At 37.6% G+C, this 26,410-nt stretch overlaps 1 protein-coding gene across 2 annotated transcripts in view; it reads right to left on the reverse strand.

Moving 5' to 3' along the window:
* LOC137652318 (ATPase family AAA domain-containing protein 5-like) overlaps positions 1-26,410 on the reverse strand; it is a 334,913-nt gene that overhangs the window by 50,579 nt on the left and 257,924 nt on the right. For both annotated transcript variants that reach the window (XM_068385648.1, XM_068385649.1), the window contains exons 14-15: positions 2,772-2,857; positions 359-536 (exon numbers count right to left, since the gene is read on the reverse strand). In XM_068385648.1, the coding sequence (XP_068241749.1) occupies positions 359-536; positions 2,772-2,857 (264 nt within the window). The remainder of the gene's footprint in view (positions 1-358; positions 537-2,771; positions 2,858-26,410) is intronic.

Genomic DNA, 26,410 nt, shown 5'->3' on the forward strand with positions numbered 1-26,410 from the left:
GTTGTATTAACTTCACCGTTCTTAATTATTTTATTAAACCCTTCATATGAAATTATTGCCCTTTCGTGTCAATTTCACCTTTTTTTGTCTTATCATTATTTATTTATTCCTTTTACTTGTCCAAAGATCTATTACAACTCTGTACATCCATCTTTTGGTATATAATTACTGTCCCAATATTCCCAAGTAATAACCACCAAATATAATCACAATCATAAATCTTATGTGAACAGTAAATTAAGAAGATATCTGACATTTAGCTACCCAGTGACAGAGTTGTATTGACATCTACTACCTCTGGTAGACAATAAAAGGATTAAGTAACGAGTACATAAACAAAACAAAAAATAATTCGTACCTATGAGATCCTCTGCCGGCGGTTCAAAGTCCAGCCTTTCATAATGGCTTTTAATTTTACTCAAAGCACTATAGGAGGGGTGACTTACAGTAAGGATGATAGGTCTTTTTGTAGTTATCATAAAGTTATTCACAGTAGAAAGAAATCCTTCATCTGACTCTTCAAAGACAATATCTATCTGCAAGAATATGAAAAATAAAAGGGGTTAATTTATATGATTCCTCTTACAAGCCATTAAACAAGTGTAATATACCTGGTACATAGCATAAATAAATATAAAAAATATGTTAATCCAATACAAAAATAGAAATGAATCTAGCATTAAATCTCTGGTAATTTCAAAATTTCCTATCACAAATATTTAAAATCTCTCCATCATTACATCATGTCAATAATATTGAAAATAAGAGAGGTTTTTCCATGTTCCCCATATCTTCAAGTAAATATCTTTCCATTAATATAGCTTTATACTGTTACAGCTTAATACCGAGGCAGAATTTAAGAGGATTGTACAGTACTGTATTTCCATGCTGCCTGCCTGTTATTGTTGTTATTATTACTGTATGATTATGATTATTATTATTATTATTACTAGCTAAGCTACAACCATATTTGGAAAAGCAGGATGTTAAAAGCCCAAGGGCTCCATCAGGGAAAAATATCCCAGTGAGGAAAGGAAATCAACTACAAGGGGAGTAATAATCCATTATATAAAAATATTAAGACAGTGACATTAAAATAAAACTTTCATATATATACAGTACTATAAAAACTTTAAAAATCAACAACAGAAAGAGATCTGAGATAGATTAGTGTGCCTGAGTGTACCATCACGCAAAAGAGCTGTAGCCCAAGGCAGTGGAAGACCAAGGTACTGAATCTATGGCCCTACCCAAGATTAGAGAACAAAGTTTTGATTTTGGAATGTGCAACTGGAAGAGAAGCTTATCACAGCTAAAGAGTTTCTTCAAAAGAAATGCCTCATGCCATAAACAGTGAGATGTAGCAAAATGGTAACTACTAAGTAGATGTTAGAATTCCATTACAATATTTATACATAATATAAGATAATGGTAACAACCACCACCCATTAAGATACTACTGCCAGAGTTACTGGGTCCTTTGACTGGCCCGATAAAACTACAGTGGATCTTTTTCCTTTGCCTACACATAGACCGAATAGTCTGGCCTATTCTTTATGCATTATCTTAAATAACATATTTCTACTTCACTCAATGGGTTGACTACTGCACTGTAATTTTTTGGTGGCTACTTTTATCTTGGTAGGGGTAAAACAGAATCTTTAGCTATGGTAAGCGGCTGAAATACCTGCCGAAATACTCCAAAACCTCGCCGATAGTGTTCCTCGACGACTTTTGGAGGTCAGGAAGAGGAAAGGCTACCCTATAGACAAGTAGCACGGATATTGGTGAGTGTTCAATTAAATTTTTATTGATTTTTATTGTGTATTAGCATTGATATTTAGTGGGGGACCAAATTGAATGCATGGCGGATGCTGCCTGGACACAGCGATCCGCGCTGACTGTATATGTATGTATATATATATACAGTGAACCCTCGCTACTTCGCGGTTCGACCATCGCGGATTCACCACTTCGCGGATTTTTTCCATAACCCATATATATATATATATATATATATATATGCATGTATTTATGTATATATGTAGGTATGTATATGTGTATACATATAAATATATATATATATATATATATATATATATATATATATATATATATCTAAAGTAAGTAGATGTGATGTAGTTCTAAGGGAATAGTATGGGAAATATGTCTGGGTAATAAGCAAAGCTCTACCTCCAGTTTGTTTCTTCATTATGATCAGAGATAAATGTAAACAAAACATTGGTTGCCCTTTTTTAACGTGCTTTTTAGCGTGTTTAGTAAAAGCATGATATAAAATTGCCTTTAATATTTGTGCCTGTTTTAGTTTAGGGTACTGTAGTACATGCATTAAGTGTTCTGTACATTAAAGGGTAGTTTGTTAACAGTACTACGTACAAAGGAAGGTTTTAAAAGTCTGAATATACATGTTGAATAAATAGGTAAATATGGTGTCACTACTTCGCGGATTTTCACCTATCGCGGCCGCGTCTGGAACCTATCTACCGCGATAAACGAGGGTTCACTGTACATGTATATATATATATATATATATATATATATATATATATATATATATATACATATATATATATATATATATATATATATATTTACACACCCTAATGACGAACATAGGTTCAGGTAACTGCTTTTAAAATTGAAAAATTTACAAATTATGACAATGATAATTTTCATAAGCATATTACTCTAAAAATTCAAAATGAAAGAAAGATATGACAGTTACATGAACAACATCCAGTAACACTTACATCTTCAAATAACACTACTGATAATCCTTTCTTCTTCTCCAAATCTCTATTAGATTCTTTTGATACTGCCTCCTTTGCTGCAGCAACTGAAAAGATAACTTTATTAAGTTATAAATAATTATCAATAAAAATAATTTAAATTTAACCAAATAATTTTCACTAATTACTGAAAATTAGTAGCATAATAACCAGTCCCAAATATTTCCATGCATGCAACCAAATATGCAAACAGCAAGAGGCAATTCAGCAATGGATCTCCTTCCCAATAACTTACTATGAATTAATTGTAAAGGCTTTGCTTCACATGTAAAAATACTTCAAATATTTAAGACACTAAGACTCAATTGTTTATGTCTTTAGTTTAACAGCCAACCAAAGTTAAAAAATAAAGATAAAATTTCACAGAAGCAAATCTACTCGGTATCTAAAATCACAGTCCATCCTTAACCACGAATTCACTTAATAGCTCTCATTCAGACAAAGTTTGTAAGTACCACTGGTCACCACTTGTCTTCAACAAAGAAAGCATCTAAATACAGCCTGGTGAAGGTTATGTGATGTCATTCAGATGTTGCCTAATAATTTCTATGATGTTGACTGACATTATCCAGACAATTTTGAAGATATCATATACTAGAAGATGAAAACGAGTGATGATTATCATATTTCCTGATATATCGAAATGCAAGAAACAGCGCACACACACACACACACACACACAGAGAGAGAGAGAGAGAGAGAGAGAGAGAGAGAGAGAGAGAGAGAGAGAGAGAGAGAGAGAGAGAGAGAGAGAGAGAGAGAGAGAGAGAGAGAGAGAGAGAGAGAGAGAGAGAGAGAGAGACTTATCCTTATTCTATGTTTGGGTTCCCCCAGGTCCCTCAGTGAGAGAGAGAGAGAGAGAGAGAGAGAGAGAGAGAGAGAGAGAGAGAGAGAGAGAGAGAGAGAGATTAATTCATTGTTATACTGTACATACTGTATATCTTTTACCTTGACTAGAAATTCAAGGTTTGGATATAAGATATAGGAAATTACATATTTACATACAGTGAATTCTAGGATCTTATACCATCATCTTCTTCCCATTGTTATCTCTACATTAATGGGTTGGTTGCCTGATGCATCCTCTTCAATGCCTTCATTCAAAGGCTTCTTCTTACACCAAAACTCTTCCTCTCCATATCACCCTTCCCCTTATCTCGCCATCTCATTCTCGGCCTACCTCTCAATCTTTGCACGTCTTTACAAGCTCCTCTCAAGCCCTCCTCAATCCATCCATCCTCAACATGTACCCACACCACCTAAGTCATGACACACTTATCACCTCTGTTATCTTTAATACACCTGTCATTCTTATTTCATAATTTTTCAATCTTTCAGGCAGTGTTATTCTCATAATACCCTATGCATTCTCATCTCTGTTCTCTTAAGCTTTGCTTCCTCTTTTTGTCTCAGAGCCCGCATTTCCGATCCACACATGGCCATGGACAGTATTCTAGATTGTTTGATTGGATCCATTACATTGGTGTCATGCTGAAGTTTGTCATGGATGGTGTATTTTAGACTAAATTCTTGTTCTTGAACCTGTTGTTGTTTCTCTTGTTGCTTAAAAGGCTTCTGGCTGTGTTAACACGTCAGTTTAATTTACTCCGTTATGGTAAACATCTTCTCCGACACTTGGGTTCCCTACTAGAAACCTTAAAAGGAGCAGAATGATTATGTGGTATTATTGGGCTTGAAAGTCATTCAAAAAAAAAAAAAGATGATGCAGAGCCACATACATATACTTTGAATCAAAATAAACAGATTGGGATACTTGAAGAAGGCCTCATCCTCTGCAGAGTCTAGCTCATACATAGATCAAAATTCCACAACATAGGTAGGGGCCTGGTCTACAGTAAAAGGCCTCATTACCAAAACCACTAATTACTGAACTTGAGATATCAAAATCTCAAGAGTTCCGTGCTGGGTAAATACTCTGCAAGCCACGTGATCTTAGAAAGTCCTTTCACACACATAGAAAGGAGGAAAATGGCTTCTGTAAGTGTTCTGACTAAGGCTCTAAATTCCAGGTGCATTCTAAGCATATGAATAATTTCCCTGGGCTCCAAGCCCTGCCCAATCAGCAGAACAATCATAATGCACCCATAATACTAAAATCTGTGAGAACAGCGGCTCCATTCCGGCTCAAGCCGAGTCTCTTCAATGGCCACCGTTGCGACCCTTTACTCACCTCTGACTCTGTACAAGTTAGCCGAGTTATCATATTCAACACGGATACCTCTTGGTTAATGACAAACTTTTGTAAAAGAAGTTTTAAATGAAAAATCCTCATTACAAACTCACTTGGAGGGGGTTAGGAAGTCTCCCAATCCTTTCCTATAATGACCACCAAATTAAGAGAGAAGCTCACAACACAATAACTCACTTATCTACGATGTTCACTTCAATAAGAAATGAAAAAGTCCATCCAAGACCCAATATCAAATGAACTCATGGTTTACCAAACCAAAGGTTATGAGAACAACTACTAAAGTGAGCCTACCCAGTCTTAAAATAGGAAGAGATTCACATAATATATGATTCTATCATACCTCTCTTCTCTCCCGCCAATACCCATATCAGATGAATATGGATGGACAACTACCAGTATGAACAGCTGACTGATCAGTCAGCCACCTTATCTCATGGTCATATACACAATCGTAGGAGGACAGGAACATCTTCCCCATCGTAAAATTTTTAAACAATCATGTACACTATATGGGAAAGCCGTCTAAAAAATAGGTTTTAAAGAACCACTGTGAAACAACTGAATAAGTCCACTAATCCAGCCTCAATACTACCCTTTTCCAAGCTTATAGCTGATATGCTAATGAACACTGGGTTGGGAGCCAACTAACATTAAGCCAGAAACTTTCTACAGTATAATTAAAAGCAATAATATTCACCTTTAATGCCTTATCTTCCTTCTTACTTCATAACAACCCAAAGTTAACATTTTCTTATTTCATAACAATGTAATAATTGGAACTCGTTGATAATGAAATGTAGTTACCAAAATGGAGCCAGCAATCAACAACATCCATTTTATGTCACCAGGAGACAAAATATCTAGGACAGTATAAGTACTTCTGAACTTAAAGGAAACACAACATGGTTATGTTTGATGAGCAAGAAACAAACACAATTACTTGAGTGCTAGCATTAAATAAGCATGCTTATATTAGGTAATTAAACCACGAAAGGAAGAAAAAACCCGAATATGGGTACTTATCTTAATAATGCTCTTGAAGTGATTGATCACACAGAGATACATTGTGTAGCCTTCGCCCACAAAAGCTTGAATGATGGTTAAAGGTTTGTTGTTACAGTGCAGACTGTGTTATTTCCTTTCTCATACGCCATGTATGACATCACTCATAGCAGACAACTTCCAGCTACTGAGGTGCTGTAGCAAGTTCAAATGGGCTTGAACTTGATAGGTCCCCCCTATACACACTTGAGTTCATGCCTTGCACATTGATACACAGGCCCAAGAGCAGGGGAGAAAATATTTCTTTAGTATTTATGTCTTATTGAATTTCCTGTTCTAGCCTTTCACATGAAAGTTCTTGGAGATCATACAGCTCATCCACAAAAGTAACTATTTCCTTCATTAAATGTCCTTTATTACTGCACCTTAATTTATTAATATATATCCCTAAAGAAGACAATTTAAAAAAATAATCTCTAAAATAAGAAAAATATAAAACATACTGGCCTTCAGAAACCCATGATACAGATTAAATACAGTATATCTATAAATCCACAATGTACTGAGGGAGCGATAGGTGAACTGCAATATGGCGAGGTAGATTAAATTCATCAATTTTATGTTATAGGAATTGGGAGATAGGTTTATTTTTTACTTCTCAAATGTTAATGTCAAGATTAAAACATTGCAATAACCTGCAACTCAAAGACATCGATGTATTCCAGAACAAGAGTTACCGGTAGATTCTCAAAAATATTTCAAAGCTGCCGGACGTACATATTGCGTGATGTAGCTTAGCCCTGAATTTTTTAGAAAAAGGGTCCCGGGATACATACAGGATGTGTGACGCATTAGGAGTAGAGACTAACATAGAAAATCTCTGAATTAACGTTCTCTTGTGGAGACATTTTTGTGACACTTATAACAACCCAGCATATTAATTTCTTTCACAACGCTGCTGAAATTTAGATGACATGAAATTCTAGAAGGATCAAATATTATCACGAGCTGTTCATGATTATCATATTTTACTTTTGAAACTGCATTCTGGAAATTCTGTTACTGACTTTCTGAATTCCTTGTTTAGTGTTGTTGTGTGAGAAAAAAAAAAAAAAAAAGAAGAAGAAGAAGAAGAAGACCGTTTAGGAAAAATACAAATTTCGAACGTAATACTGTATTGGAACATTATTTGGCTGTGATTTTTTCAATGTTTTTTCTTTTTACTTTTATTTTTGTAACTTGTTGAGCTCTTGTCCATCGCCTATGTCTCTTAATCCTTTCTTTGTTTTTACAGTATAACGGCACCCTGCACCCACCAGAGATCAGGTTGGGGTTAACCTATGCAAAAATCTAGACAGTGAATATTAGTCTAGTGGTCACCATGTTGATCCAGAAAAAAACCTTGGGAAAGGAGCAATCTAGAGACTCCTAAGTGTTCCAGTGAAAAAAAAAGGTCTTCCTTTGTGTTTTAGCCTTATCACTGACAGTTGTGTTCCCATCACATTGTAATTGCCTCTTTTATCTTTAGTGTGAATTTTCCATGGGTAGTGTTACATGCAATAGTCCCCAGAAACAAGTGACACAAAGTGGAGTAAAATATGTTTGAGTGGCCGTGAAAATTTAAGGACAATCAAAGTCCAGACCCTGCTTACTTACTGTGTAGATAGTGAACCGCAATGTTGCAGGGTTCTCCTTAGCCTGAAGCTTTGTTATGTACCTTGACAGAAAAGGCTCAGTCTTGATGGAAACAGTTTGAAAGTTTTGCATCATAAACAAGATAGGACAGGAGTTTAAAAGTTTTTTGTATTCTATGTCTTTGTTCTTAATGTAGGGCTTACTGAATAACCTGTTCCCAGTGACTTTGTACTTGATATGGGAGTGTACAACATGTGAGTAGGGTTTTTTTGCCAAATCTTTTTATTTTCGTGGCTAGTTATTGTTGGTCAAGTCTCATTTAATATTGCAGACTTGTATTTTCTCACCGTTGTACCTTTATTCTTTTCAATTTGAAATAAATTATTTTATCTTATTTTTTTCTGTTCAAATTGTTTCCTTTCATCAGATGTCCCCAGTTCCAGCCAGTAGTTTTTTTTCTCTCCTATATTCCTAATGTTCACTTAAACTTGAATAAATTCTTACCTAAAGTAGATAGAGCTATGCCATTGTTCTGAAGAATTATGTAATCTAGAAAATAATATCAGGAAGTTATGATGTTCTAACTGGGTACCCTTGCCCAGTATAAAATCAAGGGGTGGTGCACAGTGCCCAGTTCATTCTTGACCGTTTACCTCTTGCCCACAACTCTGGGTATTCCACCATATTTTTTGTAGAGTGAGAAGCTGGGGGTGTGGTCGGCATTTCGACATTAGGCAGTCTGCATGCTATGTCTGTGTTCCAGATTTTCATCGTTTCGACATTAGGCAGTCTGCATGCTATGTCTGTGTTCCAGATTTTCATCGTTTTCTTTAGAAACTGCTTTCTGAAAATTCTGCTGCTGACTTTCAAAATTCATTGTTTAATGCTATCATCTGAGTCTCACATCATTATTTCATTAATTTGTGTAAAAATTGTTATCAATAGGTGAATTGTGAGTATTTTATTAATCTTTTAAAATATTGTAAATAATTACCATTATTCTTAAATACAGTTATTTTTGTTTTCTGGCTATCATTTTCTTTCACTTTTACTATTTTGCTATTTTGAATGCTGAATCAATTACCAAGGGAATAAGACATTGAAGTAGATTTTTCATAATCTATGTTGTGTTATGTGCATTATAATCCTGTGAGACATCAAAGAAGTGGAGCTGGGGGTAGAGTGACTGCTCCCCGCACTCTAGTTTTGGGGTGTTTGAATGTGCGTGGATGTAGTACGATAGAGTAAAAGATGTGAGATTGGAAGTATGTTTAGGAATAGAAGGATGGATATATTGGCTTTGTGCGAGACAAAGATAAAAGGGAAAGGTGAAGTGATGTTTGGTGAAATGTCTGGTAGAGTGTCTGGAATTGAAAGGGGAAGAGCAAGAGAGGGTGTGGCTTTATTGCTGAGTGAATGGATGACAGGTAAAGTAGTGGAATGGAAGGAGATATCATCTAGGTTAATGTGGGTAAGGGTTAGGTTGGGTAGGGAATGTTGGGCTTTTGTCAGTGAGTATGGACCAGGCTGTGAGAAAAGTGAAGAGCGGAATGAGTTCTGGAATGAATTAACTAGGTGTGTAGAAGGACCGGGTAGAATGAATTATGTAGTAGTCATGGGTGACTTGAATGCTAGAGTGGGCGCTGGAGAGGTAGAAGGTGTCATTGGGATGTATGGCATACCAGGTGAAAATGAGAGTGGTGAGAGACTGGTAGATATGTGTGTTGAGCAAGAGATGGTGATAGTTCTAGCTTTTTCAAAAAGAAAGATAAAAACAAGTATACATGGGTAAAAGTGGCAAATGGAAGAATGGTAGAAAAGGCGTTAATGGATTATGTGTTGATAACTAAAAGAATGTTTGGAGGATTGAAAGACATGCACATGTTTAGGGGTATGGCTAACGATATGCCTGATCATTTTTTGGTGGAAGGAAAATTAGTTGTAGCAAAAGAGTGGGGGAATAGAGTAGGTGGATGTAAAAGGGAGCTAGTGAGGGTTGAAGAGCTAATAAAACTGGGGGTAAAAAGTAAATATCAAGAAAGGTTGAAAATGGCATATGACGAAGTGAAAGTAAGAAAAACGGGTAATTTAGAGGAGTGGAAGTTAGTAAAAGAAAATTTTGTTGGGATTGCAAGTGATGTGTGTGGCAAGAAGTTTGTTGGAGGGAGCATGAGGATGGACAGTGAATGGTGGAATGAAGGAGTGAAGACAAAAGTGGAAGAGAAAAAGAGGGCTTTTGAAGAATGGCTGCAGAGTAATGGTGTACAGAAGTATGAAGGATATAGAGAAAAATGTGGAAGTAAAGCGCAAGGTAACTGAGGCAAAGAGGGCAGCTGACCTGAGGAGGGGTCAGGGATTAGGTCATTCATATGAAGAGAATAAGAACTTTTCGAAAGAAATGAAGAGAGTAAGGAAAGCTGGTTCAAGAATTGAAGAGACAGTAAAAGATGGAAATGGAAGGTTGTTAAAAGGAGAGGAGGCAAGGAAAAGGTGGGAGGAATATTTTGAAAGTTTACTGAATGTTGAGGATAAAAGGGAGGCAGATATAATTGCTGTTGCAGGTGTTGAAGTGCTGGTGATGGGAGATGAGAAAGAGAGAGAGATTACAAGAGAGGAAGTGAGGAGAGCACTAGATGAAACGAGAGTAGGAAAAGCATCTGGTATGGATGGTGTGAGACCTGAGATGTTGAAGGACGGGGGTGTGACTATACTTGAATGGTTGGTGAGATTGTTTAATATGTTTTTTGTGTTGTCAATGGTACCAGTAGAATGGGTTTGTGCGTGTATTGTACCACTATATAAGGGTAAGGGAGATGTGCACGAGTGTTGTAATTCAAGGGGTATTAGTTTGTTGAAGGTGGTGAAAAAGTGTATGGTAGAGCACTGATTAATAGGATTAAGGATAAAACAGAGAATGCAATCTTAGAAGTACAGGGTGGTTTTAGAAGAGGTAGGGGTTGTAAGAATCAGATTTTTACAGTTAGGCAGATATGCGAGAAATATTTAGCAAACGGTAAGGAGGTGTATGTTGCGTTTATGGATCTGGAGAAAGCGTATGATAGAGTTGATAGGGAAGCAATGTGGAATGTGATGAGGTTACATGGAGTTGGTGGAAGTTTGTTGCAAGCAGTGAAAAGTTTCTACAAAGGTACTAAAGCATGTGTTAGGATAGGAAATGAAGTGAGCGATTGGTTTTCGGTGAGAGTGGGACTGAGACAGGGATGTGTGATGTTGCCGTGGTTGTTTAACTTGTATGTTGATGGAGTGCTAAGAGAGGTGAATGCTCGAGTGCTTGGACGAGGAATGAAACTGGTAGACGAGAATGACCATGAATGGGATGTAAATCAGTTGTTGTTTGCGGATGACACTGTACTGGTTGCAGACGCAGAAGAGAAGGTTGGCCGATTAGTGACAGAATTTGGAAGGGTGTGTGAGAGAAGGAAGTTGGGAGTTAATGTGGGTAAGAGTAAGGTAATGACATGTACGAGAAGGGAAGGTGGTGCGAGGTTGAATGTCATGTTGAATGGAGAATTACTTGAGGAGGTGGATCAGTTTAAGTACTTGGGGTCTGCTGTTGCAGCAAATGGTGGAGTGGAAGCAGATGTACGTCTGAGAGTGAATGAAGGATGCAAAGTGTTGGGGGCAGTTTAGGGAGTAGTAAAAAATAGAGGGTTGTGCATGAATGTAAAGAGAGTTCTGTATGAGAAAGTGATTGTACCAACTGTGATGTATGGATCGGAGTTGTTGGGGAATGGAAGTAACGGAGAGACAGAAATTGAATGTGTTTGAGATGAAATGTCTAAGGAGTATGGCTGGTGTATCTCGAGTAGATAGGGTTAGGAACGAAGTAGTGAGGGTGAGAACGGGAGTAAGAAATGAGTTAGCAGCTAGAGTGGATATGAATGTGTTGAGGTGGTTTGGCCATGTTGAGAGAATGGAAAATGGCTGTCTGCTAAAGAAGGTGATGAATGCAAGAGTTGATGGGAGAAGAACAAGAGGAAGGGCAAGGTTTGGGTGGATGGATGGAGTGAAGGAAGCTCTGGGTGATAGGAGGATATATGTGAGAGAGGCAAGAGAGCGTGCTAGAAATAGGAATGAATGGTGAGCAATTGGGACGCAGTTCCGGTAGGCTCTGCTGCTTCCTCTGGTGCCTTGGAAGACCGTGGAGGTAGCAGCAGTAGGGGATTCAGTGTTATGACGCTTCATATGTGGTGGATAACAGGGGAGGGTGGGCTGTGGCACCCCTAGCAGTACCAGCCGAACTCGTGTTGAGTCCCTTGTTTAGGCTGGGAGGAATGTAAAGAGGAGAGGTCCCCTTTTCTGTTTCATTTGTTTGATGTCGGCTACCCCCCAAAATTGGAGGAAGTGCCTTGGTACATGTATGTATGTATGGTGTGTAATAGCTGACCGTAACATGAGGGATTACTGTACTGTATATTATCCCTTTGAATGAAGGTCCATAATTTTTCCAAGTGAAAGAGACCCCCATGAATGGAACCCAATCATTCAGTTGTCCCTGAAACTGGACCCCACACATAACACATGATCTGTTTCAACCATTACTATGTATCACAAGGCACCTGAGAAGATTTCAGTTGTCTCCCAAAATTTAACAGATAAAAACCTCCAAAGGGAGACTTAACGGAAGATTGAAGTCGTCTGAGAAAATGTTGACCCAAATGGAACCTGGTGTTTTCAGTTGGTCAACCATCCAAATACTGAACAGATCATCAACACTGCTTAACTTTGGTAATAGGACGAAAAGCGGCATTTTAGATGTGGCACGACTATTGATCTTACACCATAAAATCAAAGTAGAATAAAAAAAAAGGTTAAAACTAGCAAGGAAAATATATCCTCCAGGGTAATAACAAAAGATTCCATTAATATAAGCCGGGCTAAGCTGATGGTTTCCAAACATGAAAGGCATAAATGAAAAACATTAAAATCTACTCCTATTCATAAAAAGTAAGGCATATCCTAACCTGCTGTACAATACTCAACCGAAAATTTGAATAACCACACGAAGGTTGCAAAGAAAAAGTCTACTTATAAACAATGCTCTTGCACAATAACAGGATTATAGATCCCTTCAGGTGGTAAACAAATGCCGATCTGGCGTTGCTGTCTTTCCAGTATATAGTAGTATTTCCCAGTGGGTGAGACACTGTACACTAGCTGACAAATATAGCAATGGAGGTGCTGTGACTCATGGAAAAAAATTAATTTTCTCTCTAGTGACAAAATAATCTTCAACTTGTTCAGTTCTTTTACTTACTCAAATTTTCACTATTTCTCTGATTAAAGAGATTAAAACTGTTGTTTTGGCTATCCTCTATACACAAAGACTATGCTTTTATGTTGATACAGTACATTGCCCCTGAGGCACATAAGTAAATATTTATATTGTATCCTTTTCTAGAATCATAAGAACATTTTGGGGAATGCAAAATTCTTAATCTATCTATCTATCTATCTATATATATATATATATATATATATATATATATATATATATATATACACACACATACAGTAATACCTCGACATATGTGTCCCAACATACAAGAAATTTGAGATACGAGTTAAGGTTTGAGCAAATTTTTGCCCCAAGATACGAGACAAATTTGAGATACAAGGATACGAGATGGTTCACAATGCGGTCGCAAGGTGGTTGGTCGAGTGTGCGAGAGGCTACTCACGAGGACAGCATCGCTCGCTCTGTCCTGTCGGATCTCCGTTGCGTAAAGTTATCTCCAAGCATCGACCGTAGTGTTTGCATTTTTATGAGTTTTTTTCGTTAATCAGTACAGAATTAAGTGAATAAGCAATGGGTCCAAAGCAAGAGAGTGCAAACAAGGGTAGTGAAAAGAAAAAGCTTATGATGACAATCAAATAATAAAAAAACATGAGAGTGGTGTACGAGTGACTGAGCTGGCTCGCCAATATGAGAGGAGTACATCAACAATAAGTACCATCCTCAAGCAGAAGGATGCTATAAAAATGGAAATCAGAGACATGTTAGCGAAGTGGCAGGAGTTTTCTGATTTTATGGAAAAGAGGCCCCCGGACAAGTTGGCGAGTCGTCGTGCGTTACCCTTTTGTGACAACACTTGTGTACGTCATTTTCGTAACATTTTGAAGGGGTGACAAAAGCAAACATCCCAAGATAGGTTCCTTTTAAAAAGGTCGGCAAAAAGGGAAGGTGAAAGCGAGTCAAAAAGCAAGGTAAAAAAAAACCAAGCTGGAAGAAGAAAAGTAAAAAAATGAGAATGAAAACAAAATTAGAATTAAGTTTAGTGTAATGTAAAATTAACATTTATTTCTGAGTGTGTACAGTAAGCTAATTTCATTTAAGTTAAATTTAAAGTTTAAGTTCCAAGCGCAGTTGAGCGAGTTGGAGGAGATCGAGGAGGTAGGTCACATCTTAGGTTCGGCTGAAATAAAACAGATGTTGGCATATCATCAACACGTGGTTGATTTCATCGATATGCATCACCCACAGAAACTTCAGGTTTGCCGTGTAGCTGTGCAGTTCGATGATGTTTGTTTAACACGCTTTAGAAAAATTCTCAAAAGCTGTACCAAGCAACTTTCTCTTGATAGTTTCTTTAAAAAAATCTACGAAACGGTCTAGTGATCATGAAGAAGAGAAAGAAAGTGAAGCAAAGAAATGCAAGACCGAATCGAGTGAAAGTGATGCAAATTAAAAATAGAAAAGAAAAAAATGTAAAAAAATATAAAATATATATATAAAAAAAATAAGCTAAGTTAGGTTAAAGTTCACGTAGTATAAGTTGGAGTAAGTTACGGTACATTATCGCAGTCGCCGTCTCTACCTCCTCACTGATCTTCCGTCTTCTCCTGCGTAGCAATTCCTACACCTGCGCTGGCCTGTCTCTAAGGTAGTGTCAATAAAAACCAATTTTTTATTTATTATTTCTTTATTATTATTCTTTTTCAGATATTTCTGTATTATTCAATTGTATTAATGTTATGTGTAATTATGTGTAGCAATATATTTAGGAGTTATCATGGGTTTTTAGGCTGAGGAACAAATCAAACAAATTACAGTGTATTCTTATGGGAATACTTGCTCCAACATACAGTACGATCGTTTTAACATATGAAGCAGCTCACGGAACGAATTAAGATCGTATGTAGAGGTATCACTCTATATATATATGTATGTGTGTATATATATATATATAGAGTGTATATATATATATATATATATATATATATATATATATATATATATATATATATATATATATATATATATACACACACAGTAGGGTCCCGAATTATGCGAGAATTTGGTCGATTAATGACCTCGTATAAATGGAAAATCGCATATTTCGAAACACACAACTAACAGAAATAATTCCACTGCGGTCATGGCAACCAGCAATTTGCCTATTCAAATGTGTTTACTACCCATTTCCAATACTTTCTTTGTACTATACTGTATTTCTTTATATCAAATTGTTCTTGTAAATAAATCAAACATTTAAGATACTTTAAAGTTCTAATAACTTGAAAAATGGTTAAAATTACAACCAGGATAGGTGTAAACACCATATATTTCCCGTTATAACACGACCCAAAATACACACAAATTTTAATGTTTGTCATATCTATTGTATAAGACAACAGGTGAATAGCAAAACCATCACTCTATAGACTAGCTTTTGTTGTATGATTGAAAATCCAGAATTATCAAAATAAAGGCGATTTTATATCATGCGTTTCCTAAAGACGCTAAAAAGCACAATAGAAAACGACCACCAATGTTTTGATTACTTTTATCTCTGATCACAATGAAGAAACAGACGCATTAATACATCTGTGTATAGGTCAGTTTTTGAATCGACAGCAATTTTACCAAGTATAGATTATATGTTGGTTTTGTTATTACCAATGTTCTACTTAATTTTTCTTAGAACTTCCAAATAAATTAAATGAATTCCATTTATATAATGTTTTTCTTTATGACGCCGCCTGAAACGGAAACCTTCCATTTGTTTACGCTCCATCTTCGATCACAATAAACAAACGAACGCAATAAACACACATGGTCAAAGTGATACCTAATGATATTACAAACATTTAGTAAACATTATGTTATTACAAATATTTTACTTATCGTATCCATATAAATTCCAAAATTCGTAGCAAAGCTGGAAAACTTTTTTTTTCCTTATGCGTTTAATCCAGAATAGCAAACTGCCGCTAATGACAGAATGATAATTTACGATAATTCTAAACTGTTATGAAAGATAATTGTCCTTTCCATATCCAAAATACTTTTCCTAACTTAAGTTATAAGTCAAACTTGTACCCACCTCAATTATGGAACCATATGCAAAAAAAGGTAAAAGAAGAAGAAAGTACTAGGTCTATTTTTAAAGTCATCAAACAATTAGGTTTACCGCTATTACGTTCGATGTAACAGAGAGAGAGAGAGAGAGAGAGAGAGAGAGAGAGAGAGAGAGAAAGAGAGAGAGAGAAAGAGAGAGAGAGAGAGAGAAAGAGAGAGAGAGAGAGAGAGAGAGAAAATGGTTTTAAATGTACTAAACAATAAATATGATAGGTTATAACACATTGGTGCTTATGTAATATTAACTGTGTTGATGGTTTGAATAATTAAGAAATGGTGTAAACAATTCTTTGTTAACGTATTCGTACGCGCATATTCGTGAGAGCGGAAGCTAGACATCAGCTGATGTGATCACAGCCAAAAGTAAAAACAAAAAGAAGTTAGCAATACTCGATTTTTAAAACACACCCGAAATTTAAAAACATAAGTACATGTTTTATTATAACGCAATTGACTATTTAAAGAGTAAAAATTGACACTTTAAGAAAACCGATTTTGGTTTCTTCATCTATTTATAAGTATTGTATAAGACGAGAGAGAGAGAGAGAGAGAGAGAGAGAGAGAGAGAGAGAGAGAGAATCAGCTGTTGTAATTGAATGCCGTGTTTTTGTTTTGCGAACCTCCTGAAGCGAGGAATTTATTGCCACAACTAACAATATCCATGTTAATTTCATTCTTAGACTCAAGTTGCCATATGTGAACTAAGGTTTTATTTCTTACAGGGAGAGAGAGAGAGAGAGAGAGAGAGAGAGAGAGAGAGAGAGAGAGAGAGAGAGAGAGAGAGAGAGAGAGAGAGGATTTCTGGCATCAAATCTCTCTCTCTCTCTCTCTCTAGAGAGAGAGAGAGAGAGAGAGAGAGAGAGAGAGAGAGAGAGAGAGAGAGAGAGAGAGAGAGAGAGAGAGAGATATTTTTATTTTACCGTCTACTCTACAAAACCAATCTTTGCAAATCAAATGTATACTGTTTAAAATAAGACAAAATATTGCCGACTCGTTAACGAAGTTTAGGCTATTCACTGCCGATAAACGAACCCAGTCTACTTGTGAAAACCTTGAACGCTCCGAAGGGAAAAATAAAGCTTTTATATATACTGTACTAAACAAAAATAATGCTTTAATATACCATCATTAACACTACCATTAAAATTATCGATAGGTTGGAGAAAGATAAAGATTGCTGAGAACGTAACCACAATTCTGTTTACATTTTGTCAGCTGGACTCGCACAGTTAACAGTTGATTTCATTGTTGATGTGGAATTTTATCCTTAAATAGGCTTTTTATTATGAAATCATGTTAATAAGATGTAATGTTAATATTGTTTTGTAACATTTATTATAAATCACCGTATTTAGGGCTACCAATAGACTTAAAAAGACAATATATTTGATACGTTTTGTAGTCCTTGACTAGCGGACTTTGAACAGCTTCGCAGATACAGAAAATTTATTTTTGAAAAACAGCGATCGCATAAAAGGGGAATCGTATAATTCGAAACACGTATAATTCGGGACCCTACTGTATATATATATATATATATATATATATATATATATATATTTATATAATATATACATATTTTAGATAAGTTCATCTCTGGCAAAGCTAGTTAAGGCCAGTTGAAGAATTATTGAGTATCCAGCAGCCTGATATGACTGCATCAACCTCCCCTCATATCGAGTTGGTATAATGAATCTCATAGCTAATATCTCACTCGTCTTCTGGGTGCTGAAGCAATCGGACGTCTCTTACTGGCCACCAATTTTTCTTACTTTGTTTCATTGCTGTCTTTTTCTGTTACAGAACGAGTGCAAAGCAAGAGTTTGTAATGCACACTTGTCCAGGTATTGAGGGATGCCCTTGTGGGGCATTCAGTAGTTGCCTTGATGTCGATCCTCCTCTGTTATGTCCTATATGTCAAGGGCAGAGATGCACATTGGAGTCCCATTATTATTACTATTTTTATCATTATTATTAGAAACTACACTACAACCCTAGATGGAAAACCAAGATGCTATAAGCCCAAGGGCTCCAACAGGGAAAAATAGCCCCGTACAAAAAAGAAACACGGAAATGAATACATAAGAGAAGAATATAACCAAATTGAAATATTTTAAGAATAGTAAACAACATTTAATTAGATCTTTCATATTTAAACTATAAAAACTTGAAAAAATAAGAGGAAGACAAATAAGATAGAACAGCATGCTCGAGAGTACCCAAGAGCAAGAGAACTCTAATCCAAGATGGAGGAAGGCCATGGTACAGAGGATATGACACTACCTCAGATTAGAGAACAATGGTATGATTTTGGAGTGTCCTTCTCCTAGAAGAGCTGCTTACCATAGCTAAAGTCTCTCTTCTACACTTACCAAGAGGAAAGTCAACACTGAACAATTACAGTGCAGTAAATATCCCTTTGAGTGAAGAATTGTTTGGTAATCTCAGTTCTGTTAGGTGTATTTAAGGACTGCAAGAGAATGTGGGAAAAATATGCCAGACTATTAGGTGTATGTGTTGGTAAAGACAGAATAAGCCGTAACCAGAGAGAGGGATTCAATGTAGTATTGTTTGGCCACTCAAAGGACCCAATAACTCTCTAGTGGTAGTATCAAAGGGTGGCTGGTGCCCTGGCCAACCTACTCCCTGTGTAGGGAGTGGTCATCCTCCCAATAGGAAAAGTTCAATGGCCGACAAAGGAAGGCTAATGGTGATCGCTCTCCTTCGATTGAGTTGGCTTCTAAGGAGAAAAAGAAGTTTAGATCTCCCCTTTCTAGCCCTAATCTTTCATTATTTGTTTTTACCCAATAATGAAGGATTGTGAATAAATGTTCATCAAGGAATCCTACAATATAGTTCCTCCTGCTCTACAGCATTAGGCCTAGGATTCTACCTTCGTTGGTGATCCTTTATCTTCAGGCTTCATTCCAGCCGCTGAGCTTGCTTGAGCTTATGCTCACCGGTTACCAGCCGAGATCCCTCATCCTGCTCATTCACCATTTCCCCCTACAACCATACTTTGCTCAAATGAGCAGCTCCTAAACTGTGATGTGGATTCTCAGGAGTAATTTTTCTGGGTATAAATCAGAAATCCCTCCTTTGCACACTATGCACAATTTGCCTGAGCGTACACCCCGCCACCTTGTTGCTGTGCGCCAACCATCTCTGAACTCAGCTGGACTTCCTCCATCTCTGTTTTTGGGAACATACTTTTCCCTTCAATCTACAGTAAAGTCAGGAGTGCCTATTAAACCTTGAGGACTGTTTCATACAATTAATTAAACTATATTATTATTACTATTACTTGCTAAGCTACAACCCTAGTTGGAAAAGCAGGATACCACAAGCCCAAAGCTCCAACAGGGAAAATAGCCAAGTGAGATAAGGAAATAAATAAACTACAGTCAAGCCTTGTTATTCGCGATAGTTAGGTTACAGACACAGTCGCGATTAAAGTAAATTAGCGAATAAATGTTACCCTAGGGTGGGCTAGCTCCTAACCTAAAAAGTCACTACCCCTTGCCACAAGAGGGTGCCCAAGCTGATGATTAACACAGTAAATACTGCCTAATAGTTTTAATTTGGTTTCTACAACAGTTTATAATCATGTTTACAGTGTACAGAACATTTGCACACATGTACACTACGTACTAGACACAGTAAGGTTACAGTACAGTATTGTGCTAAGGTAAAGTTTACCGAGTCGTCATCTGTATAGCAAAAGTTGTTCCTATCTAGTAATACTGTACTGTAACCTAATAGTTACTGATACTGTAGCGTATATTACTGTAATATATGTACAGTAATATTACTACAGAAGAGCTTAACTGTACTTACTATAAATGTTCGGTGTTTTCGTTCAGACGACTGTAACCTACGCCGCTAGCATGACGCAACTTCTTATGTGTTGTCTCTTGTGCAAAATGTTACTGTATATCTATACTTTCTTAAACAGAAATAGAGCTTATTTTATAAACTAAAACCTTAAATATCTTGATAATAATTGTTTCTTTTAAATAAAACAAAAACATTGCATTTTATTACTTTTCAACAGTTGATCTCTCTCTCTCTCTCTCTCTCTCTCTCTCTATCTCTCTCTCTCTCTCTCTCTCTCTCAATATTCAATTTCGTTTCAGAAGCATTATTGCATTTTAGAAAATTACTATCATTTAAATAATTAATTGTGCTTTAATAAAATATATACCAGTATGTACCTTTGTTTTAAATTTCGGGTGTGTTTTATCAATCTAAGTATTTTGGGTGCCAGGATCAGATCAGCTGATCTGATCATGACACCCAAAATACTTAGATTGATAAGATACACCCAAAATTTAAAACAAAAGTACATGAATGTTTTATTAAAGCACAATTAATTATTTAAATACCGTATTTCCCGTGTCATAAGATGCTACAATTGGTAAGACGCACCATTAAATTAGCAAGGCAGTTTTAGAAAAAAAAATTGAGTATTTTCAAAAATTCTTAGCAGAAATCCATAGTCAGCGACTCTAGCGTGATTATTGTCTGGCACAGTAAATTTTCTTAGTTTGGGTGTATTATGAGATGTTCAAGTTAATATTAATTAGCTGTATGCCGATTATCCCAATTTTATTACATATTCATATAAGAAACCACTAAACCAGTCGTAGTTTCCACCACAAGTACACGTTTACTCATAGTGTTTGGTGTTTCAAGTGTTGTTTACATGAAAGCAGTGTTGCCAAAGGTTCATAAAATTTTGTTAGAGGTAAAATTCTAGTAATATATCCAAAATTCCTCATATAGCCTATAATTTTCCATACAAAATGTAATTATTGATTAAAGAAATTTATAAATTCTTTTAGGTGGAATACTTTTGCTACTGTTTATGTGATTCTAGGTCTAGTTAGTTTTTTCCAAGGTTGTATGCAGCAACTCTGGTATTTCGTAACTCCAGCAACAAAGTCATCATCAATATACTGCTTTATTACAAAATATCAACAAAATATGAGAAAATAGATATGTACTGCATAAACAACTGCCATAATGTCGTCTGCTCCAAGACAATTAGTAGGCATGTTTGCTTGTAGAAGGGGGTTAGCGAGTAATCAGCTGATTACCAAAAAAATTGTTACTGTACTTCATTAAATGAAATGCAATATAAAAATAAATTAATTTATTACATATGAATGATAATTGTAGGTTTATAATCTATCTCTCCTGAGTTTGAGTGCTTGTATGTCAATAGTTTGATGTTTGATGTGTTTCAAACTCCCCTAAGTGTTAAGACGCAGGGTGATTTTGGGGGACATTTTTCGTGAAATAGCACCTATTTTTATGACACGGGAAATATGGTAATCGTAATTTTCTAGAATGCAATAAGGCTCCCGAAAAATTTTTGAGAGAGAGAGAGAGAGAGAGAGAGAGAGAGAGAGAGAGAGAGAGAGAGAGAGAGAGAGAGAGAGAGAGAGAGAGAGAAGAAAATCAGCTGTTGTAAATTTATCGAATTGGTAGTGGCGTAAGTTACGAGTCGTCTTAGCAAATCAATAACAAAGAGTATTGTGTATACTATTTCTTAACTTATTCAAAACATCTACAATATATATAGTTAATATAGTATTACATAAGTACCAATTTGTTGTAATGTATCATAATTTTCTTATAATGCATTTATAACTCATTAAAGTATTAGTTCTCTCTTATTCGATGTCAGATGCCAGACAACTTCAAATCATTCATATTCTGTTGTGTGTGTGTGTGTGTGTGTGTGTGTGTGTGTGTGTGTGTGTGTGTGTAATAAATGAAATCTTTGTTTCTATGCTCGTCTCTATTGAAGCTGTATAATCAAGCACCACAGAACTGAAAACTATAAAATATCGCGAATCGGCAACGTGAATGAAACTCCAGTTAACGTTATGCAATTCAACAATGTACAAGTAAATAAAATATGAGAGAAGCATTTTAAATAAAACTATTGAAATTAGTATGCTAATTGGAAAATGTTATTTTCATAATAAAATAAATTTTTTAATATACTTACCCGCTGGTTATATAAGAATGGCTAACGTCCCTGACGCCTCGGTAGGTCAGACAGCTACATAATTGGAAATTCACTTAAGCGTTACACAACCACTTGAGAGGTTCTCACCTGATAAGGAAGCTGACAGCAATGCTCTGCCTCATCTTGTCTGCTATCCTTAGAAGATCCAGCGGTCCACCCAGAGGGCTGATGATCTCTAGGAGCTGTCAAACAGTTCAATAACCTATAACATGACAGGACCTCAACTAATACCCTTGTTCCAGGCACTCTCTAGGAACAAAATGACCACCTGACTAGATCAAAGATTGCGGAAGATTGTTGACCAATCTTCACGTACAATCATAAAAACATATATAACAGTTCCAAGAGAAGAACAGGGGTAATAGGAATCTAGGGAAATGTAGCAGTGAATATCTCACCTACTACTGCACTCGTTGTTACGAGTGAACCCAAAACTTAGACGTCCTCATAAAGAGACTGGATGTGGTCTAAGAAATGCAAGGCGGATACAGGAATACCCCTTCACAAGGCTGTATACGCGATGCTTTGCAGAGAACAGATTAGTTTAAAAGTTACAGAAGCTTCTATAGCTCTAACTTCATGAGTCTTTACTCTTTCGACATGTTACGATCTGCCACACAACAGTATGAAAGAACTCTTGTAATTACAGTCTATACTAGACGATAGAGCGATTTAGACATAGATGGTGCAGGCTTCTTGACCATGCACCAGAGTCATGAATAGACTCTTAACCTCTTTGGTCTTGCCCCGATAAAACTCCATCGTTTTAATCGGGTAAAATACTCTTCACAGCCCTTCACAAACCAACTTCAAGAGGATAAAGATCCTGAAAGATTTAGGCCATGGATGAGAAGGACATTTGTTAATGATCCAGAATCCAGGTTGCAAGGCGCCTATGGCTTAACCATTGTGAAGCCCATGTTCTTGCTAAAAGATTGAACTTCACTGGCTCTCAACTATAGTAGACTTACTTAGAAAGTCTCCAAAGTTAGGCCTTAAAAAGAAACCAAGAGTAAAGGCTCGGATCTGTCACTACCGTGAAATTCCAGAAACGACCCCTAAATTCTAGGCTGGCGCATCTTGCTGACCCTTCCATGTCATCTCAAATGACCTGAGAAGATCTATAAGGTCTTTATTTGATAGATGCAAACTTCTGCGTCTGCAGACAGCTGTCCGCATACTCCTGTAACCCTTGATGGTCGAGGAGGAAAAAACGTGTTTTCCTTCCAAGGACTAAAAAGAAACAGGCTGCTTGTCTTAGAGTTACCAAATGAAGAGCCCTTTAGCTCTACACTACTCCATAAAACACCCTATTTGGGTTGTAAAACCTTGAGGCAACGGTCCCTTATACAAGCAATAGTCTCAGCTGTCTCCTTCGAACAACCTCTTGATCATAGGGGTTTTCTGAAATACTGGAGGCAGCTAGACCCAAAGCTTGATGGCTTAAAATAAAGAGTTCGTGACCCTGACACAGGAAAAACACCAACTGATGACATGCTTTCAGCAAACACACAGCATGATCCCAGCAGGGGTCCAGTAAGGTTCCAGCCTGCTGTATATGCTCAGCAAGTCGTGAGAGAGAGAGAGAGACAAGATCTAGACCTCCTCCCAACATGCATCCATATCAGTCGCAAGAAACTGATACTGAAGCTAGGCCTGCTGAAAAGAAGCATCAACAACATGAACCTCATGCTGTGAAGTTAAGACCTGATCGTGTATAGCAACAAATGTTCAACACACTAAAAGTCAAAGTTTGACGTGAGAAAGCGTTAGCTGTAAGGCGAGAGCGATGCGAAGAAAAAACAACAGTCTGTCCATACTGCTGTGAGCCAAAGACTAGACTGTATACACCTAATATGCGGCTATAATGTCGCATGTACTTGCATCCCCGTAAGGTGCTAGCGTGCTATATGCATTCACCTTGTCGAGTGGATACAGCGCTCTGTGTACGTCTCGCCTGCTGTAAATCTACAGCGTGCTGCAAGTAGGCAACAGCATCGAGTCCGGTCATAGGCACAAAGGAACAAATGTTAGTCTATCCTGATGCGGAAAAACCTGACTGACCTTATCCAGTATATGTCCAGGCTGGCACATGCGTCTAGGTTGCTTAGGATTTCAGGTTGACATGTTTGTCGAGAGATGCTCGTGTGTAGCATGCGTCTGCATGAGTGGAGACTCGTATCCCGCAGATCGCGAGGATGGGACAACTGGTTGAAAGGATCAACTTTGACTGTCAGCGTCTGTGACTGCGTGCATGTCTGTGTCGCTACAAGCGTATGCTCTACCGCCTCCCGCAACAAGGGCCTATCTTTGCGAGGAGACGTTGCTGAGCATCGGAGAACTATGCTGTCTAATACTAACGGAAAACCTTCCCTTTGATCTATGGTAGTCCTTACTCTTACTCTTTTAGGAGAAAACATTTCCCCCCCCAAGAATCGTAAATGCTAAAAAGAGATGAAATTGACCACCTTTAGCTCAGACCAACCCTACACTCGCGGGGCAGCTTGTGCGCCAACTCAGGCGTGAGCGAAGGCTAGAAGAAATCATCAACCGCAGCCCCCTGAGCGACCTGGGAGAGTCCCTATGACATTTCCAGCGCACCCTGTGCGTGACCTGAACGTATTCCATGCTATGAAAAACCGTTAACAGTAGTCGCTCGACCCCAGAAGAAAGTACTAAACATTTTCTTAAACTGGGGGCGGAGAAGAAGTGTAAACAGAAGCAGACTGAACACTTCTTCTCTCGAAGAATTATGTGTCTTACCCGATTTTGGCGCTGACACGTCGCCTTTTTCCAACAGAAAAAACTTCCGGCGAACATCAGTAACTGAGGGATAAGTTACAAGAAAACATACGACTCCTGAAAAGTCTCGGCCGTATTGATTGTTGACGACCAAGTCTAGGATTTACGTCATTCTAAGAGGACAAACTCTTTCTTCCCTGACTGTGCTTCAGGTTCCAAAGGAAGAGCCAGGATTATAAGTGATTCTTCTGACTTCCGCTCCTCTCGTGGAAAAAAAACACACTCGATTGCTTCTCATTTAACAATCGCAACAAACCTGCTGTGAGGGTAAGTTCTGTTCGCGTTCCTACATGACGATTAACTTCCTAGTCTAGTAGACAGGAAGAACGTCGAACGTCATACGATTGAAGCTGTGCTCTCATAAAATAGAAGACGTACGGACCAAGGGTCTGCTCCTGCCAGGCCTGCCAAAGGCTGTTTAGCCTGGGTCTCACCACTGCTTGAAGGGGCGAGCAGTCAGACCCTGCCTCAACTGGGCTTGACTTCCCTTTCTTTTCCTCCTTGCCTCTGGCTTGAAAGTACTTCTCCCTGTAGGTTTACTTCAACAGGGCTAAACAGAATGAGAAAATTATGTCCCTTCATTAGTTCTATGAGAAGGACGTAGGCAAAACCTTACTGGTTGTTTTAGTAACCAAATCCTGAGTAGTTTTCCGAGTCAAATTTGCAGCCACTTCGTTAACTAAATCCTGCGGAAAAAGAGCCGAAGACATGGGTGCAAAAAGAAATTCCGATCTCTGACATGGAGTGACCCCCGCAGAGGAAGGAACATAAAGTAGCTTTTTTCTTCATAACCCTTGCAGTAAAGAAAGCAGCCAGCTCGTTAGAACCATCCCTGACTGCCCTGTCCATACAAGACATAAGTTGGATAAGACTACTTGTGTCCGTGTCCTTCATCTCGGTTACTCTTCTGCTTAAGGCTCCCAGTGACCAGTCAAGTAAATTAAATACTTCAAACACTGAACAATCCTTTCAAGAAATGGTCAAACTCCGACATTGACCACCACCCTCTAGTGTTTCTCATGGACAGGCGACGGGAAGAGTCCACCAGGTTTGAGAAGTCTCCCTGCGCAGACGCCGGAACTCCCAAACCCAAGACCTCCCCCGTCTCATACCAAACGTTCGACTTAGAAGTTAACTTGGCTGGTGGGAAAGCGAAGCATGCCTTGCCCAGAGCTTTTCTTGAATCCATCCATGCTCCCATTAATTTCAATGCTCTCTTAGAAGAGCGGGAAAGCACCATTTTTGTATAAAAGGAAGTCTTAGCTTCCTTGCCTTAAGGTAAACTGAGAAGGGGGAGATAGCAGAGCAACTGGTGTAAAAATAGTCTGGAAATGATTCCGAGAAGACTAGCCTTAGGTTTTTTGAAGTCCACCTAATGTAGAGGTGGCTTCTCCTCCTCTCCCTCCGAGATCCAATTGTTCCTCATGAGAGAGAACTTCATCCAGATCTTCTTCTAACAAATTAGAGATTGGAGCTGTGCAGGCGCATCAGTGGTGATATGGGTGCGCTTGCGTTGTTCCATATCC

Source organism: Palaemon carinicauda, chromosome 13 (assembly GCF_036898095.1).
Source record: "Palaemon carinicauda isolate YSFRI2023 chromosome 13, ASM3689809v2, whole genome shotgun sequence".
Classification (NCBI taxonomy): domain Eukaryota; kingdom Metazoa; phylum Arthropoda; class Malacostraca; order Decapoda; family Palaemonidae; genus Palaemon; species Palaemon carinicauda.